This window comes from Ctenopharyngodon idella, chromosome 3, assembly GCF_019924925.1.
Source record: "Ctenopharyngodon idella isolate HZGC_01 chromosome 3, HZGC01, whole genome shotgun sequence".
In the NCBI taxonomy this organism is placed as follows: domain Eukaryota; kingdom Metazoa; phylum Chordata; class Actinopteri; order Cypriniformes; family Xenocyprididae; genus Ctenopharyngodon; species Ctenopharyngodon idella.
In genome coordinates this window covers 26,616,465-26,633,496 of record NC_067222.1, presented here as the reverse complement: position 1 = coordinate 26,633,496, position 17,032 = coordinate 26,616,465, and the positions used below count along the sequence as shown (strand labels likewise).

General features: G+C 37.3%; 1 protein-coding gene across 1 annotated transcript in view; it reads right to left on the bottom strand.

The window, feature by feature from the left end:
* Positions 1 to 17,032, bottom strand: part of grin2aa (glutamate receptor, ionotropic, N-methyl D-aspartate 2A, a) — a 151,481-nt gene that overhangs the window by 28,565 nt on the left and 105,884 nt on the right. Inside the window, exon 5 of the mRNA XM_051887845.1 lies at positions 1,414 to 1,616. Within this exon, the coding sequence (XP_051743805.1) occupies positions 1,414 to 1,616 (203 nt within the window). The remainder of the gene's footprint in view (positions 1 to 1,413; positions 1,617 to 17,032) is intronic.

Genomic DNA, 17,032 nt, shown 5'->3' with positions numbered 1-17,032 from the left:
ACAGAACACAGAAGATAATAACAACACTGATTGTGTTTACTTTAGGTTGAATCAGGGCAGAAGTTCCCGTTGGTCTTTCTGATGCACTAAAGTTAACAACTTCTAGTTCTGTTTACTGTGATTATGGCTCAGTAGTTACGTTGGCTGAGTAATTTCGCTGATAAAAGCAAACAGATGAGGAACCAATAAAGTGAGGCTGAGGGAGAGACACAAGAGAGAGAGAGAAGCAGGTCTATCTCAGGGAGGACTGGGCTATATATCCTGCCAGTGTCTTTGCATGCCTCAGTAATTCCTGCCTCCTCCTCTTCCTCCAAAGGGGCACAATGGATGCTTGAGTGGGAATTGTGCCGTTGGAGGAAAACAACAGAGAGCGTTGGCCTGTTTGCAAGTGGACATGTGTGGAATCCATGTATTCTCTCATGTTTGTGTGTGTGCTCAGTACTTTGATGAGACTAATCTTCATGCATACAGAGCAGGCTATAGTGATCCTATGAGATCATATATTCTTCGCCCTATTTAGCAGTGTATGAAATCCAATAAAAGCCCCTGTGCGTTTCTTTAAGGGACACGGTCTGTATTAATCATGGCTCACAGATCACAACAACTTTCATGACTGTGACCTTTTAAATATTTGTTTATGTATGCTCAAAAGTGTACACTACCTTTTAAATGTTTGGGGTCAGTATGAAATTAATACTTTTATTCAAGAAGGATGCATTAATTTGATCAAAAGTGGCAGTAAATACATCTGTAATGTTACAAAAGATTTCTATTTAAAAAACCTTGTTCTTTTGAACTTTAAATTTATCAGAGAACCGTTAAAAAATTATCACAGTTTCCACAAAAAAATCATTAGTAGCACAATATAATAATAATAATAATAATAATAATAATAATAAATGTTTCTTGAGCACCAAAGTAGCATGTGATTTCTAAAGTGATTTCTGAAGGATCATGTGACACTAAAGACTGGAGTAATGATGCTGAAAATTCAGCTTTGCCATCATAGAAAAAAATTAGTGATATTTCACAATATTAATGTATTTTTGATCAAATAAATGCACATAAAAGTGTAAATGAACATAAGAGACTTCTTTCCCCAAACTTTTGAGCAGTAGTATACTAATACCATATAAGTAACAAATACCATAGACTCAGTTTACACCAGTAAAAATCAAATGTTGTGTCTTCCAATCACAAGTGGACAGTAACACCCTACCATACTGACTGATATATGTAGTCATGCAGTCAACAACCCTCAACATATATCAAACATGCTCTTACATCCCTCTACACATCTCTCTAGGGCCAAAACGTCAAACATCCAACAGTTTGAGAGTGATTTATTGAGGTGACATGTGAGTGATGGGAAAGGTGAGCATATGAAGGAAGGTGAAGAAAAACAAGCCTCACTCTTTGATGTGTTTGCGGCAGGGCACAGAGTTTCTCATGCAGGTGCCCGTGAGGCGCTCCACGTTCTCCACAATGACAAAAGGCTTCTCCTCTAGCGTTACAATGGTCAAGTGATTGTCGTCCGTCTCTGCATCTCCAAAAGAGTTGAAGCGAGGCCACACCGGATATTTCAAGGTCAAACTCTGGTTCTCCCATTTGCCCATCTGGAAATAAATAGAAAAGAGGAGTGTCACATTCTTTCTCAATTTTACATTTCAAAGTAGTAGTTTATTGACACACAATAACAGCAGTGACAGAAAAAACAAACAAATGAAAAATTAGGTGTTAATTAAACTAAAATTAAACTGTTAACACAAATTAAGTTAAATTAATTAAAACAATATTAAAATATTGACAGTTTGGCTGAATGTAGAATGAGTTTATTTTTCAATTTATTGTAGTGAAAGGGAAAGTCTGCCTCCAGCTTGACATCACCAGTGTCACAATAAGCACAGAGTCATTTTTCCTCTGGATGCCATGTTTGTCTATGTCAGACTTCTGTGGCTAGACTGTGATCACTAAGCCTGTATTTGCTGAGGATCCATCTCTGCTTTGTATCTTTCTCTCTGTCTCTCCCTCTCTGTCCCAGAGGGCAAGGTGTGGGGATAAAGCAATGGTTGAGAGCAAATCATATCAGATCCACAGAGGCCAGGCCAACACATTCATCAAATAGTGCTACAAAGTCCCCGTGTCTGAATATGCATCAATACAAAAAATAAAGACAGTGATAGGGAAAAGAATAAAATGCTCCGTGTTACATTGAAGAATGATTCAAGTAAATTAAAAAAGATTCGAAATGAAGTGATCAAAAACTGGCATATACTGTAACACAATCCTTGTGTCTGAACTTGCATACTTCATAAGAAAACCCCCCTGACAAGACGTTCGGTCATGACTGTGATGTCATGATACCAAGCAGATCTGCTGGAGTCAGATATATTCATGGCACAGATACACCAAACTTTCCTAAGTGTGCTAGGTCAGTGCACTGGAGAGAGATGAGCAGTGATCTCGGTAGCTGCAGTGGTGCTAACCAATGTCACAGGAAATTTGGGTTAATGCTGTTAATCCTATCAGCGTGCTTTAAGAGGAAGCCATAATCGCGTTCCTCCTACCCCTGATGAACTGGAGACTAAAGACGTCTCCGACACCGTCAGAGTTCACTTTATCAGCAGCACAGCCGCCGATTCAACCGCAACCTTATTAGAGTCAAAGCGCCTTTCTTTTTGAATCCCCCCCTCCAACTTTCTCCACTGCTTCTTGTTCTACTGTGTGAAAAATTCATTTCATTAATCTGTCTCATTTGGTTTGATGGCACATTTCTTTTGTCAAGCACTGTGGGTAAAAATGGCTCACCCAGCTTATCTGTCTCGGCTGAAGACAAAAGTAACTTTACTAGCAGTTTCTGTCGACTCCAGGCTTGCAACCTAAAGAATGATTAATGAATTTGGTGTTTTCAGAGTATTTTCTTTATTGAAAATAAAAGGACATGACTCCTCTTGTATTGTCAGTCATTTTACAGAGATGGCGTGCAAACCTTTTAGTGACGCTGGAGTAAAAACGTCTTATATTCAGGCACAAATCCCAGTTTGCGTGTCGACAGCGATGATTATGCACGTCTGGCAGGACACATATGTTGCTGTACGTGCTGATGATGGAGCGATAGGCCAAAAGCAACTGAATAATTCAGTGTGTTTTGGAAGGGTGGGCTGACGTCAGCAAGCCCGCCAATGAAAACAGAGCGTAAATGCTAAGAACAACAGAATGCTGCCTAGAGTTGAAACTGCACTGAGCCATTAATTCTTAATGGAACAGGATTCAGAAATTGCTAAACCTAGCTATTGCTGCTTTTTTCTCTCTTATCTAACTTCTTTCCACCGTCTCATGTGTAGCGTACACACATCTCTCTCTCTCTCTCTTGCTTTTATTATGCTCATTTTGGCCTCATTTTGGCTCAGCTTTCTCTTTGTGTTTTGGGAATGTTTGAGTGTTTGTATTTGAAACTTTGATGCCCTTGAAACTTTACAGTATACATTCATTACACTGTAAAAAGTAATACGCTCTACCTACTCAATAAAACTGTGGCAACAGATTACAAGCAATATTATTAATTAAATTCAACATATAATCATATTAATTCCTTAAAAGTCAACCATTTAAAATGTGTAAAATTAGCAAACACCATTACAAAAACCACAAACTGACATAAAAAGCAGAGTGAAACTGGCCAACTAAAAGAAACACTGATCACCATAATGGTGACCATACATTTTCAATACAATCAACATCAACATCCAAACCTCTGTTAATTCATGTGTTTTTCTTTCCTTCAGTGATTCTACTTGTTATCATCAGGTGTCTTCAATGTTGGCAATAAAAAAAAAGTTCTTAATTAATCTTTGATGTCTGTTATTCAGATATTTTTGTTTAAATTTTACTTAAATTTTACTTGTTTTAAATGGTTGACATTTAAGGAATTAATTGGATTAATTCTAACTCAATTCTATTTGTTGAATTTAATTATTAATATTGCTTGTAATCTGTTGCCAAAATTGTATGGAGTATAGCATATTACTTTTTACAGTGTACAAATATGCATACTTACCTTTATTGTAAACGTGCAGACATGGCACACCTGATATCTTCAGAACTTTCAGACTAGATACAAACAATATATACAATATATTTATACAACAGCTAAATAAACAAGAAGCGATTATTGAGTTATTGCCTGCTGCACTACATTGTACACTTGCCGACTTTGAATAGGAAAAGTTGTGTAGTGGATTCCAGCCTTACATTACACATTTTTGCTCCGCCAGTGGAGCAGTTGTGGCTTAATGGTTAGAGAGTCAGACTGGAAACCCGAAGGTTGCGGGTTTGATTCTCAATACTGGCAGGAAAAGACTGAGGTGCCCTTGAGCAAGGCACCTAACCTCCAATTGCTACCCGGGTGCCACAGCAAAATAGCTGCTGACCGCTCCGGGTGTGTGTGCATGGTTTGTGTTCACTACTCACTACTCCTAATGTGTGTGCACTAACTTAGATGGGTTAAATGCAGAGGACGAGTATGGGTTGTCCATATGTCACCTGAGTATGGGTTACCATATGTCACTTTCACTTTCAAATTATTTCAAACGAAGCCACAGTAGTACCATAAAATCGCATACTCTCTGAGTAGATATTTCTTTTGAATAAGTAATTACTTTGCAACCATGTTCTATATAGTATGAATATGTGTAGTATGAATGCAATCAGAACATTGTACATACACTACACATAGCTGTGAACCATAATGTGTGAAAACCATGTCCTTGCTCATGAAAAAGTAGTAAAAGAAAAGGGCTTTAAGTATCCTACATAACACATGTATGAGGCATTAAAGTCCAGCTGTGAACCTTGTGAAATACTGTCTCTTTTGTGCCAAAGTTCTTTCCTTTTTATGAACAGTGAATATTTTAAAAACCATGCATAAACCAAGAAGACAGGAAGATGGCGAAAACTTTTAAGAAGTTGAGTGAGACTAACATTGCTGTACTGACAGTAAACTCACTATAATCTAGATGAAATGTGAGGAAGCAACTAAACCCGTGCTGTAGGGGATGTCAGTATTGAAGCTGGGGAAGATGGTTGTCACGCGCTGGCTTGACTTGATAATGCAGAAAAAGATGCTTACCGCTGATAAATGATGAAATAACATTTAATAAACACCAGGAACCATACATACACTGTAAACCCTAACACAACATAATTAATTGGTTTGAGAAGAGCCAACTCAAATTAATCAAATTAGTTCAGTCAAATTAACTTTTATGAGTATTTAAAACTTTCTTTTCCTTTGAGTTCACAAAACTGACAGATTGTAAGTAATCTGAATTGTTTCATTGTTTTGAGTTTTATGAACTTGTTTCTTTTAATTCAGACGAACTTAAATTTAACTGAAACTGGGCTGGGATTTCCATTTCCCAGCATGCTTTGCCATGACACTCAAAAGTAAGAGTAAAACCTAAAATTAAGTGTTTTTGGTGCAAGCTTTATGTTGTCAGAGATTTAGTAGTGTTTAATTTTTTATGCTAGTTTAGAAGAGTTTCTGTTATGTTGGGTTTTTTTCTTTTTTTTTTTGTGGGGTTACCATCGAGTAGATGTACACGAGTAGAGAATGAGAACTTAGTTTGAGAACAGATATATGTTAAATGTTTTATATTGTTGTACTCATTCAGCAAGTGCTATGCTATGCTAATGCTATAAAGCATTGTGTTACCAATTAACAAGGTAGCATATTGAATAAGATTAATAAAGCTAACCAAGTTTCCAATACTGAAAATATTTAAATTGAGATTACATGATAATTTTAAGTTAAATATATGAATTAGCTTACTCAAATATTTATATCAAGTTAAGAGCAATTAAAATGTATGAGTGCAACATAAAAATCTGCAAGTTCTGCTTACTTAAACTTTAAATTTCTTAGCTTAAAAAAAATGTATGTAACTGATTATTTGAATCAAATTATTTGAGTTTTGCCAACTTATTCGGGTTTACAGTGTAGAAACACCATACGACACTTCAACAAGAGACAAAGAACAGAAGACAACTTTTTCAGCAAAAGCCTCTAACTCCACAGAAGAACCATTCAGAAGATGTAAATCGAATCATATGATTTCAAGATGAATGACGGTGTGCATATGAGCCAGCTTTTAATTGCCGAACTGTAAGTTTTTATCATGTTTTGTTCATCGTTATAGTGAAAAGTGAAAGTGAAGTGACATGTGGCCAAGTATGGTGACCCATACTCGGAATTTGTGCTCTGCATTTAACTCATCCAAGTGTACACACACAGCAGTGAACACACACACACCGTGAACACACACCCAGAGCAGTGGGCAGCCAATGCTGTGGCGCCCGGGGAGCAGTTGGGGGTACGGTGCCTTACTCAAGGGTCTCACCTCAGTCGTGGTATTTCGCGAGTAGCAAGTAAACACAACAGTATTGACTTTTTACTGTCTTGATGTCCAAAAAGGTGGACTTAGAGGTTTTTGCAAAAATGCACAAATGGAGTCAGACTTGGTTTTGCAGCAAAAGACAGTCAATTTTGTTAAAAATTAAAGTGAAATTCTTCACATTAAAGTGAAATTACTGAACCTAAACATAGGAGCCTGGTAAAAAATGCTCATTTAAAAGAAAACATGTCAGATGGACTACAATCGAAGTCCTCATATATAAACCAAAACCATGACAATGGTAAAGTGCATCTCTTAAAAATGCAGTGCAGTTCTTTCGCCAAGCAGTAGTATGATATATCGAACTTTGTTTGTCAGACAGGGTGCGGCACACTGTTTCTTATTGTTCCTGCTGTCAAATATCTGAGCATCTGGCAGCTAATGAACAGCTGACATATCACCAAATGTTTGACAGACCCACATAAAAAATCTCAATTATTTTTTTTTTTATTTTATTTTACTACAGACAATTAAAATACATGTATAAATTTTTTTTTAATTTAATTTATTGTTTTATTAAAATAGTTGCTATAATATGATAATATTTTTATTATCAAAAATTAAAATAATATTAAATTATTCATTGATCAATTTTTTATAAAATAATTAATAATAATTATATTATTATTATTATTAAATAATTAAAAATTATAATAAATTATAAATAATTGTTTTAAATATATATATTTTTTTAATTAATGCATGCCTGTCTCATCACAAACAGCATAATAAAATAAAATAAAATAAAAAATATAGGAACAGGCTATTGCCAGTGAATTCATATACCTGTATACTTTGCAGTTTATGTATCGATCTGCACCACTGACCCACGGTGCATGCAGCATATAGGACATATAGGACTGGTTTCCACACTGCACGCTATAACCTTCACTTGGAACTATTTATTAGGTGCTGGATGACTAGAAAAGTCATTAGCACTTTACCACAGGGATGAGAAATTAGCATTTTAATTGTTTGCGCGATGTGCATTTCCATGGTCACGGTGCAAATAGATTTTGTGCTTGTAGATCTCAACCTGCTTCTATTCCAATCAACGTCTCCCCCCTTCAGGAGTGATTACATGAGTGTCACACAATATCGGAGGGCTCTGGCTTCACCTTCAGGCCCCAGGAGGATGAGGAAGGCTTGTGACAAGCCTTCATAGATGCTCTGCCCTCAAAAGCGACAGAGAGGAATTGAATTGAATGAGAACGCCTTCGCCAGATGAAAACAGTATAATGCCCATCCTGGAGGCTTGCTTGCAGAGAGCTATTAAGATAAAACGCTCCATGTCTAATTCGGTTGAGGAGGTATAATTAATGACTCCTGTGCAGAGGGGAGGGGTTGTGTGCGCATAAGCGCTAACCAAATAGCTAGCTTGAAAGCGGCTGACACTCAGCAACGCGTCTGCCGCTGCCCACTCAAAATTCCACACTGGTAGAGCTGCAGCTCACTGCAGAGTATTGACCTTGGATACTTCACTCTATATATTTCTACAAGCATCATTTATTACCAGGGCCAAAAGACGCTTAAGTGAATTACGACGTGGGTACTGAGTACTGATGTAGGAGTCATACCCTGAGGGTTGATTAATTGTTCATATCAGTGCTGCAGAACATTGGAGTACTTGACAAAAATGAAATTCTGTTCACTGACATGGTCTTGGTACAGTGATGGACAACGATGCCCATGAGACTATGAGAATATGCTCCAACTTTTTTAAAGTAACAGTATAGCTAAAAATGAAAATTCAATCTCATGTCATTCTAAGATTTTCTTTCTTTAACAGAATTTACCAGATTCTGAAGACTTGGATTATGGCAGATGGGTCATATGGACTACTTTTGTGATGCTTTTATGGTACTTTTGTGTCCTTTTTGAAGTTTAAAAGGCTTAGTTCCCATTCACTCCCATTCTGCACGGAATGAAATTCTTCAAAATTACAGTAATAATTTTGTGTTCCACAGATGTAATAAAGTCATGCAGGTCCAATACAAGTGTGAGTAAATGATAACATCTTGTTCATTATGAGTGGACTATTCTTTTATCTTGTCATTTGAATCGCCAGCAATTAAAGAGAGGTAAGAAACACTCATACATTTATGTGGTGCATACTATTCAGCCCCTTAAGAGAGCAATTATATTCTCTTTTGTTTGTCAAACTGTGGACTCCATCCATCAAGTCAAGTCTGGGTTTTCTGTGTGGGCGGCAGTTGCTCTTATGCTGAAGTCCCATGTGGATCCAAGATCCAGCATTCAGCCAACATGAGACAGCGACAACAGATTCTCTGGCTGCCAATCAAAGTTGGGGCAGAGTTTAATCACGGAGGCTGAAGCTGTAATTAGCTCCAGAAAACCAAACTCCTCCGTAACATCTGAGGAGGATGGATCTGCTTTAAACGTAAGCCATTGATTATTTATAGTTCAATGATGGTAGAGGATAGCTGGACTGCGTAGACATAAACATGGGAAAGAGAGAGAGAGAGTTAAAGTAAGATAAACATAGGAATAAAGGACAACAGGGCTCTAATGTGCGTCATGAGGTGTTGCTGCGCAGTCGTTTTCATCACAGCCTCTGGTGATGATTTACAGTGACCCGCTCTTTAATTAAAATCAGCGACACTGTCTGATGAACTGCCTCTCGGCCACAGTTTTGCCACAGAATCACCCATACTGCCTGCACAATGACCTGCTCAGTTTCAGACGTCATTTGAGTCTATTTACTGACACTTGAGCCTGGGCGATCCATTTGGTTATGCTCCATCACGCCAGCCAGCTAAAGCCTATTCAGATGGGAATAGATTTCCTTTAGGATTTTAGGCAAATTTGTGTTTCACAGACGTACTTTGTGATTTTAATCCTGCCCGAATCAAATTTTTTCTCATACAACCCCGGGTAAAAATGACAGAGCAAATTACCTACAGTTTTTTTAGTAACTTGGAGGCCCTTTGAGAAATTGAATCCCATCCGCATGAAAACGCATGTAATTGTGGTACATTTTCACATTGCTTCTCTTCACGTATTTTGACCTTCAAATACCTTTAAAGGGGACCTATTATGCCCCTTTTCACAAAATGTAATATTAGTTTCTGGTGTCCCCAAAATGTGCCTGTGAAGTTTCAGCTCAAAATACACCACAGATCATTTATTATAGCTTCTCAAATTTGCCCCTATTTGACACTGATGGAGAGACTTTTAGAATGCAACTGGACATTTCTGAATGGTTATTGGACACATTTATGTAGTTGTTGTGAAGTTAAGTTGATTCAATTCATCAACTAGCATGTACCGTCTTTTGTACAAATCTTTTGTGCAAATCCAGTGTTGAACTGACCCTCGTTTGTGAAGTAGTCTGGCGTAAAATGATTTGTGAAAATATATATCTCATATATATATATCACATTTCCTTCATAAATGAAATTCAACCACGGTGTCCTCAGTGGCACATAAGCCAAGAGTCTACAGAGACTCTTATGTTCGTTGGTACAACCAATAAGAGAACATTTGTAATGTTTTTTGGCGCAGACAAATATATATATATCTCCAGCTGCTACAGCGAAGAAACAGGAATGGAAATGACGTCACCAGTCATGGGCAGGGCTTCTGAAACCGCTCATTTGGAGAGACTGTTTATGATTTATGGGGATTATGAAAAAAGTAGTGGGTGGATTTTTACCATTATAGGCTGGTCGGGTAGAATCTGCCATCTCTGACCCAGTTTGTTCACTGGCTTCCATGGTTGCAATTCACTGCATGTGTTTTCCGCCAACTGGCAACCCGGGGTGGCGAAATACTATTGGGTAAATTGGCAAGGTGCGGTCTTGCACAGACCAAAACAAAAACAGACATTCAGACACGAAACGCACATTTCAAAGTAAAATAACTGGCTGTAGTAATGGTTTTCAGAGAAACGAGCATGTGAACTCAGCATGTTTCCTAAATATCTGCAAACATATTATGGTATTTTTATGCTTTAGTAGTCAAAAACTTGCATACAGCACCTTTCGTGTCCACATTGTACTTATTCATTCCATCATTTTAATTCAGTTAAATCGTGGCCACTATTTAACAAAAACAATGGAATGAATAAGCACAAATGGCCACAATTTAGGGAACAGAATAAGAAGTGGGAATTAATTTTCTCAACATGTGTGGGGCTGCGTATTTATGAGAGTTCATGAGAGAAGTAACAATGCCCGATATGTGAATGAATCATTCTTTTGAGTCAGATTAATGTACACTGTCCCTTTTTTGAATAATAATAAAAAAGAGATCTTTTCAATGAATTGTTTGATCCAGTTCCTGTAACTTGTCTGAATAATTCATTCATAAATCTGACTGATTCGGTTCTTATATTCAACTGACTCTGTGATCTGATCTTAGCAGCCTAACAAAGATGTAGACAATCAGTCACTTAAATTGTAATCTGTTCCACACATAAAGCTAATCGTATGACACCTGAATTATATAACGCACAAGCCACATGAACCACTTTTATGATGCCTTTTTGTCATTTTGGAACCTTGACAGCTCCAGTTTTCATGAAATTGTATTATATTGAACAGAGTTCGATACACACAGAGTACAAAGAAATCATAATGGCTTTTAAATCTCATGACATTGGGTAAATGATGACAAGTTTCATTCCTGGGTGAACTATTACATAACGACTGAGAAGTTACAGGAAAAATAAAAGCATAATCTCAGCCATTTAGTCTATAAACACAATCTGCCTAATACACTGAGCATTCACACATATTAAACGCTCTATCCTGCCATCGACTAAAAGTCCTGGCACAGTTCAATGATGACTCAACGTTTTAATGAGCCCTGACTGAACAATATGAAAAGCACATTGGGGGAAGGGCTTGGGGGAGTTGTGTGTTTTTTTGGCTGCCAAAATTGAAAAGAAACACAGCGGTGAAAAATGAGGGCTGTTTTTCAAGGTGACAGCAGTACAGGTTGAATGCTATAGTACAGCACTTGTATTCTCCCCCTAACTCTCGGTGAAAAAGAAGGAGAAGAAGAATAGAACCAGGACAGCAGCTTATTTCTTGCTACTATAGTTCACGGCTTAGCGGCCAGGCCAATTCACCGCAGGTCTCGGGTAGGTCACGCAGATAGGAGGATTACTTTAAGAGGGCCGACATTCCATTACTCTGTCGGACAATAGTATCAAAATAATCAGCGATACCCAGATTTATGGGCAATATCAAGAGGCCGCCCTGAGCAGAGATGAGTAGGACAGAGTTTACCCCCCAGAAGGGATTCCTGACGGGAATCTTCAGCCCCCGAGTAAATTACACAACACAAGCAATTTGCCACACGACCGCCGAGGCCGGGAGCGAAGGGAGCGAGGGGGAGAGCAAAAGTGACAGACAAAGACAGAATGGAAAGGCTTTCTGCATAATTTTCGAGAAGATGGAGGGCACTTGTGCATCATTTCAGCTCATCAGTAGTCAAAAACACCTCTGTTGCACTCCCCCTAATGCCCTGCACCATTCTTAAAACATTCAACGCCTCCACTATAAAATAAAAGCCATTTGTGTAAACAAAAAAAAAGTCTCGAGACGGCCGCCTTCTCAATCCTTCTCCTGCAAAATCTCTTCTTAGGGGACTCAAGTATGCAGTGAATTCTGATGGCTTTATTTTGAACACGATTTCTCCCCGTACAGACACACAGACAGCTGTGTGGTGAAACCGCCGGTCACACCTGCATTACGCCGCCTAAATGTTTGCGCTCGTTCTTCTTGTCTTGTTTGCTGAGGCAGATAGCTCACAGTGACACCAATAATTACACAGTATGGAGAAGCCGCACTAGGATCACGTTTCAGCTCTCCAGAGGATCACAAGCTTGACTTTACTACGGATACAGATGAGTATTGGAAAACATCTAGCATACCTCTTGTTGAGATTTTCTTGCTCAAAGTGAAAGATATTCCTGCAGGATACCTACTTATGAAATCTCATTCGATTCTTCACATTCAAATCTGCTGCATTGCTGATACAAGTAATGGCCACTGCACTGAACTTAAATAAATATGAATAAAAAATGTAGTGCTGTCAATCAAAAAAAAAATTAATGAATTAATCGCACATTTTTATGTAATAAACATCAGTTTTTAATATTTTTATATTGTAATAATTTCACAGTTACTCTCCAAATTAATGTAGAAACAACTTAAAGACAGTATATTTTAAATACTTGTTGCAATGGCATCTTTTTATGAATGAAGGCCAGTATCACTGAAACTAATAATGGTACTAATGTCTATGACATTGATTTTTTAAAACATTAATGATAGCCTACAGTATTAAAAGCTATCAATTTCAACATTTATTAGGCTTTAAAAAATTATTTTTAATTTAAGTGAACTTAAAACAATCTTCACATCAACTCATTTTAATAAATGTCATATTTACCTGTGGCCTTACCTTAAGTAGGAAATATGCGTTAACTTGCTAATTTTGACAGCACTAAAAAAATCACATTAATGAATAAAAAAAATTCTTTGGAACAAGACATTCTATTTCTTACTTATCTTACTTAAATAATAATTACCTTTAAGGAAAAATAATCGTATGCTTTTATTCATTAATGGCGCATTAAATTGATCAAAAGTGACAGTAAAGGCATTAACAATATTATAAAAGTTTTTTTTTTTTTTTTTCAAATCAGTGCTGTTCTTTGAACTTTCTATTTCCACAAAAATATCAAGCAGCACAACTGTTTTCAACACTGATCATAATAGGAAATGTTTACTGATTACTAGAGATGTACCGATGTATCGGCCAACAATCGGTATCTGCCGATAAAAGCTATTATTATCACTATCGGCCATCGGCCGATTGTTTAAAAATGGCCGATGATCAGGGCCAATTATATCCTGTCAATCAAAAGGATGCGGAAAAACGTGTTCAGACTGCAACTCATACATACTGTGTGTGAAGAGAAAATCACTCTTGTGTTGAATTTCTTCTTCTTCTTCTTGGCGGTTAGCAAACCAGCTTTTGTGTTGAATTTTAACGCATTAACAGTTTAAAAATAGTGACACTAAAGCAGGCTTTTTTTGACCCTATGAATCACCCGAAGTTCAAGCCAGGGTTGCCAGGTCTGCGTTTTTATTTTTATTTTTTGCTACATCAAATATTATTTGTAGCGTCTACCATCCAATAATCGCAAAAGGCTTTGTGCTTTGTTACTTTTGATAAGAATAAAAGTTTCAGTTTTCAAATTCTGTCCATTTTATCATAAAATTCAAACAATAAATGGCGTTTTGACGCTCTTAAATGTGACGTGTCAGATCGCTGTAATGCCTCAGTTCAGGCAGCAGCGCGGAGCGCGAGTCTTTTCTTCCTCTTCAATACAAGTTATATCTCAAAACATGCATGAATATCAAAGGTATGTTGAAAGATATAGCCTAGTACAACTTACCAGAATGTATCACGTCTCATGTAATCACTTTATTTGTGCTTCAACCGCGGAAAGACGTCAATAAAACAGCTTGTGAACAATATGTCACATCATGTCAAATTTACCTCAGGAATGTTTTCCAATGTTCACAGTTTGTTAGCTATCTATATATATATATATAAAAAACACTAAAGAGGAGCTTATTTACTGTTAATTATGTTTGTGTAAATTTGCCATGAAGACAAGTGCTTATGAAAACAACCTTATGTGGTACTAAGTTTTATACAAACATTTCAGTTTTTATTTGAGTGTAATTATTATATCTGAAAATAAACAGCAGCTGAATATAAAACTTCTGTTGTTAATTGTAACCAAATGAGAGGGTTCCCTGTATAGTTTGCAACATTATTTGGGAAAGATTTTTTTTTCATAAGAAAAACCAAACTATCGGTATCGGTATTGGCATTGACCGATATCATTCTGAATAATCGGCTATCAGTATCGGCAGAGAAATTTAGTATCGGTGCATCTCTACTGAATACCAAATCATCATATTAGAATGATTTCTGAAGGATCATTAATTTAATAAATGCAGCCTGGATGAGCGTAAGATTATTCTTTTGTCAGTGTTCTGACCGAGCCCTGACACTCCAATTGTCTTGTCTTTGTGTGGACGTGCGGTTTCGAGTTTGCTCGAGCCGCATACTCTTCCATCTGCTTGATGCTTTGTATGTTGTGTGGAGCGTGGTGTTTAGATCCAGAGACTTCTGTCTAGTTCGTTCTCAGATCAGTGTCAGGGTTTGAACATTCACGCTCCATGTTTTGTCTCTTGTTGTAAGCGCACGGGTTGAGTGTTCATTCGCTCATCATGCGCTCTTTCTCGTGTGTTTTTGTAGAGCACCTGGTTTGTTTTCATTGGCCAGCGTGCAGTTCATGTTTATATTTGGCCACACATGCTTTCTTGTCTTGTTCTGTGTAGCACACGGCTTGTGTTTTTCATTGCCCACGTGCTTTCATGTTGTCATGTTTTGTGTAGACATGCAGATGCAGTCGGTGAGAGCTCTTATTGGCTGCGTGTTCGTGTCTTGTTTTGTTTGAGCACATTTGATTGTGTTTACTGGCCATGTGCTCTTGTTTTTGTCATGTTTGTTTCTATGTGCCATGTGCTCTCCTGCCTATTGTCTTAACCCCGCCCTTCTTGTTACCTACTGCTTAACCTCGTTACCCTCCTAATTTCCTCTCCTATTTTTATACTCTCTTTGTGTTTGCAGTCCTGTGCTAGTTTTTCACTGTATGCACCCTCTCATGCCCTGCTCTTGATCTGCAAAGTCCAGCTGTCAGTCCTGTTTCCCCCCCGGAATAGTTTTTGTTTGTTTTATTTTCTTTTTGAATAACAAAAGCCCATATTGTTCCCTGCATCTGAGTCCTCGCCTGTAAAAACGTGACAAAATCTTAAAGACCCCAAACTTTTGAATGGTAGTATATATAAAATATCTTCCTTCAGAGTAGTGTCTTTTTTTATTTGTTAATTTGTTGTGGGATATTTTAAAAACTATAATTGTAATGTTGGTACTTTTTGCGTTCTGCAACATGGAAAGTATATAGAAAATAACAGAACATTAATAGGTCTGCTGAAAAAAGTTCAGTTAAATTTTGAACAAAACAGTGACATATTTAAAGAACATATGCAGTTTTCGTTTTTGCCAGTAAAGATGTTTTCATTATTCTAAAAGTAAATGTCATACAAAAATTCAGTTAATGTTTCTCACAGCGATTCTTTAAAATAACTAATAACTAAAAACTTAACTATTAATGTTAGAATTTTACAATATAACATTAAAATAACATATACTGTATACTTGCAATGTTGCTTGTGATGTTCCTCATTTGTAAGTCGCTGTAAAGTGTAAATGTAAAAGAACATATACTGTAAAATGACAACACACTGCAACATATTGTGACATACTGTAAAATGACAACATAAAATAACAACATAACATGACATGACATACACTGTTAGATAATATATTTTTTAAATTAACATTATAGGTGGCAACATTTTGAAACGGTACTAACAGATGATCAGATTATGTTAACATGAGAGAAAGAAGGGTTTGTTTGTTTGTTTTAAAGTAACAAAAGAAATGAGAACCGATGGTATAAATTTCAAAAAGGGAGTGAATGCTAAATGACCCAAAGATATCTTCTCGAATGTTCAACAGTTTGTGTTCTTTTTAAACCTGGAGCTGGTGTGACGTAGTGGTCAAAGATATAGAAATGAAAAATACCAGGTCCAGCTCTATCATGTACGGTGGGTCATAGGGCTCTCAAGGCGGGGCGGACAGGCCAACTCTTAACCCCAGGTTACTCTAGGGCGACTGTCAGTGAAAGGATAAAAGCATCTGTGAAATGTTTAATGAAATGCTAGCCCCAGTAAGAGGATCTGTTGTGTTGCTTTCCTGTGTCCAGACGGCATGGTGAACACTGATTGGAGGAATGAGAATTTCTGCTATCAGACCGAGCACAGCACTTCACTGTTGACCATGACAACACGCAGCGAGTCTTGACCGTCCCATCAGTCAAACTTTGTTGATTTGATAGTGCGTTAAATTAGGCAGCCGACGAGCACATCATCAAGTGTATCTCCACAGCAGAACGCAGTGGCTATGAAGGGCAGAGCTGTGATTGTCAGTGTAGCGAGGGGTGGAGATGGAGAGGGGCACGGCTGTAAGTATGACGGACAGCGGAGGTGAAGAGAAGCACACCAGGCTTACTAAAGAAAATTACACCTTATCTCTGCTGGAGGAGTCAAAGCCAGTGCAGGAGCACAAACCCTGCTAAAGCTCCCAGCCCTGTCTGTCTTTCTATTTATCTGTTTGCTTCTTTCTTTCTTTCTTTCTTTCTTTTGTTTGTTCTTTCTTTCTTTTGTTTGTTCTTTCTTTCTTTCTTTCTTTTGTTCATTCATTATTTCTTTCATTTGTTCTTTCTTTCTTTGTTTCTTTTGTTTGTCCATTCATTCTTTCGTTTGTTCATTCATTCTTTCTTTCTCTTTCTTTTGTTCATTAATTTTCTCTTTTGTTTGTTCATTCATTCTCTTTCTTTCTTTCTTTCTTTCTATCTATCTTTTTTTTGTCCATTCATTCTTTCATTTGTTCATTCTTTCTTC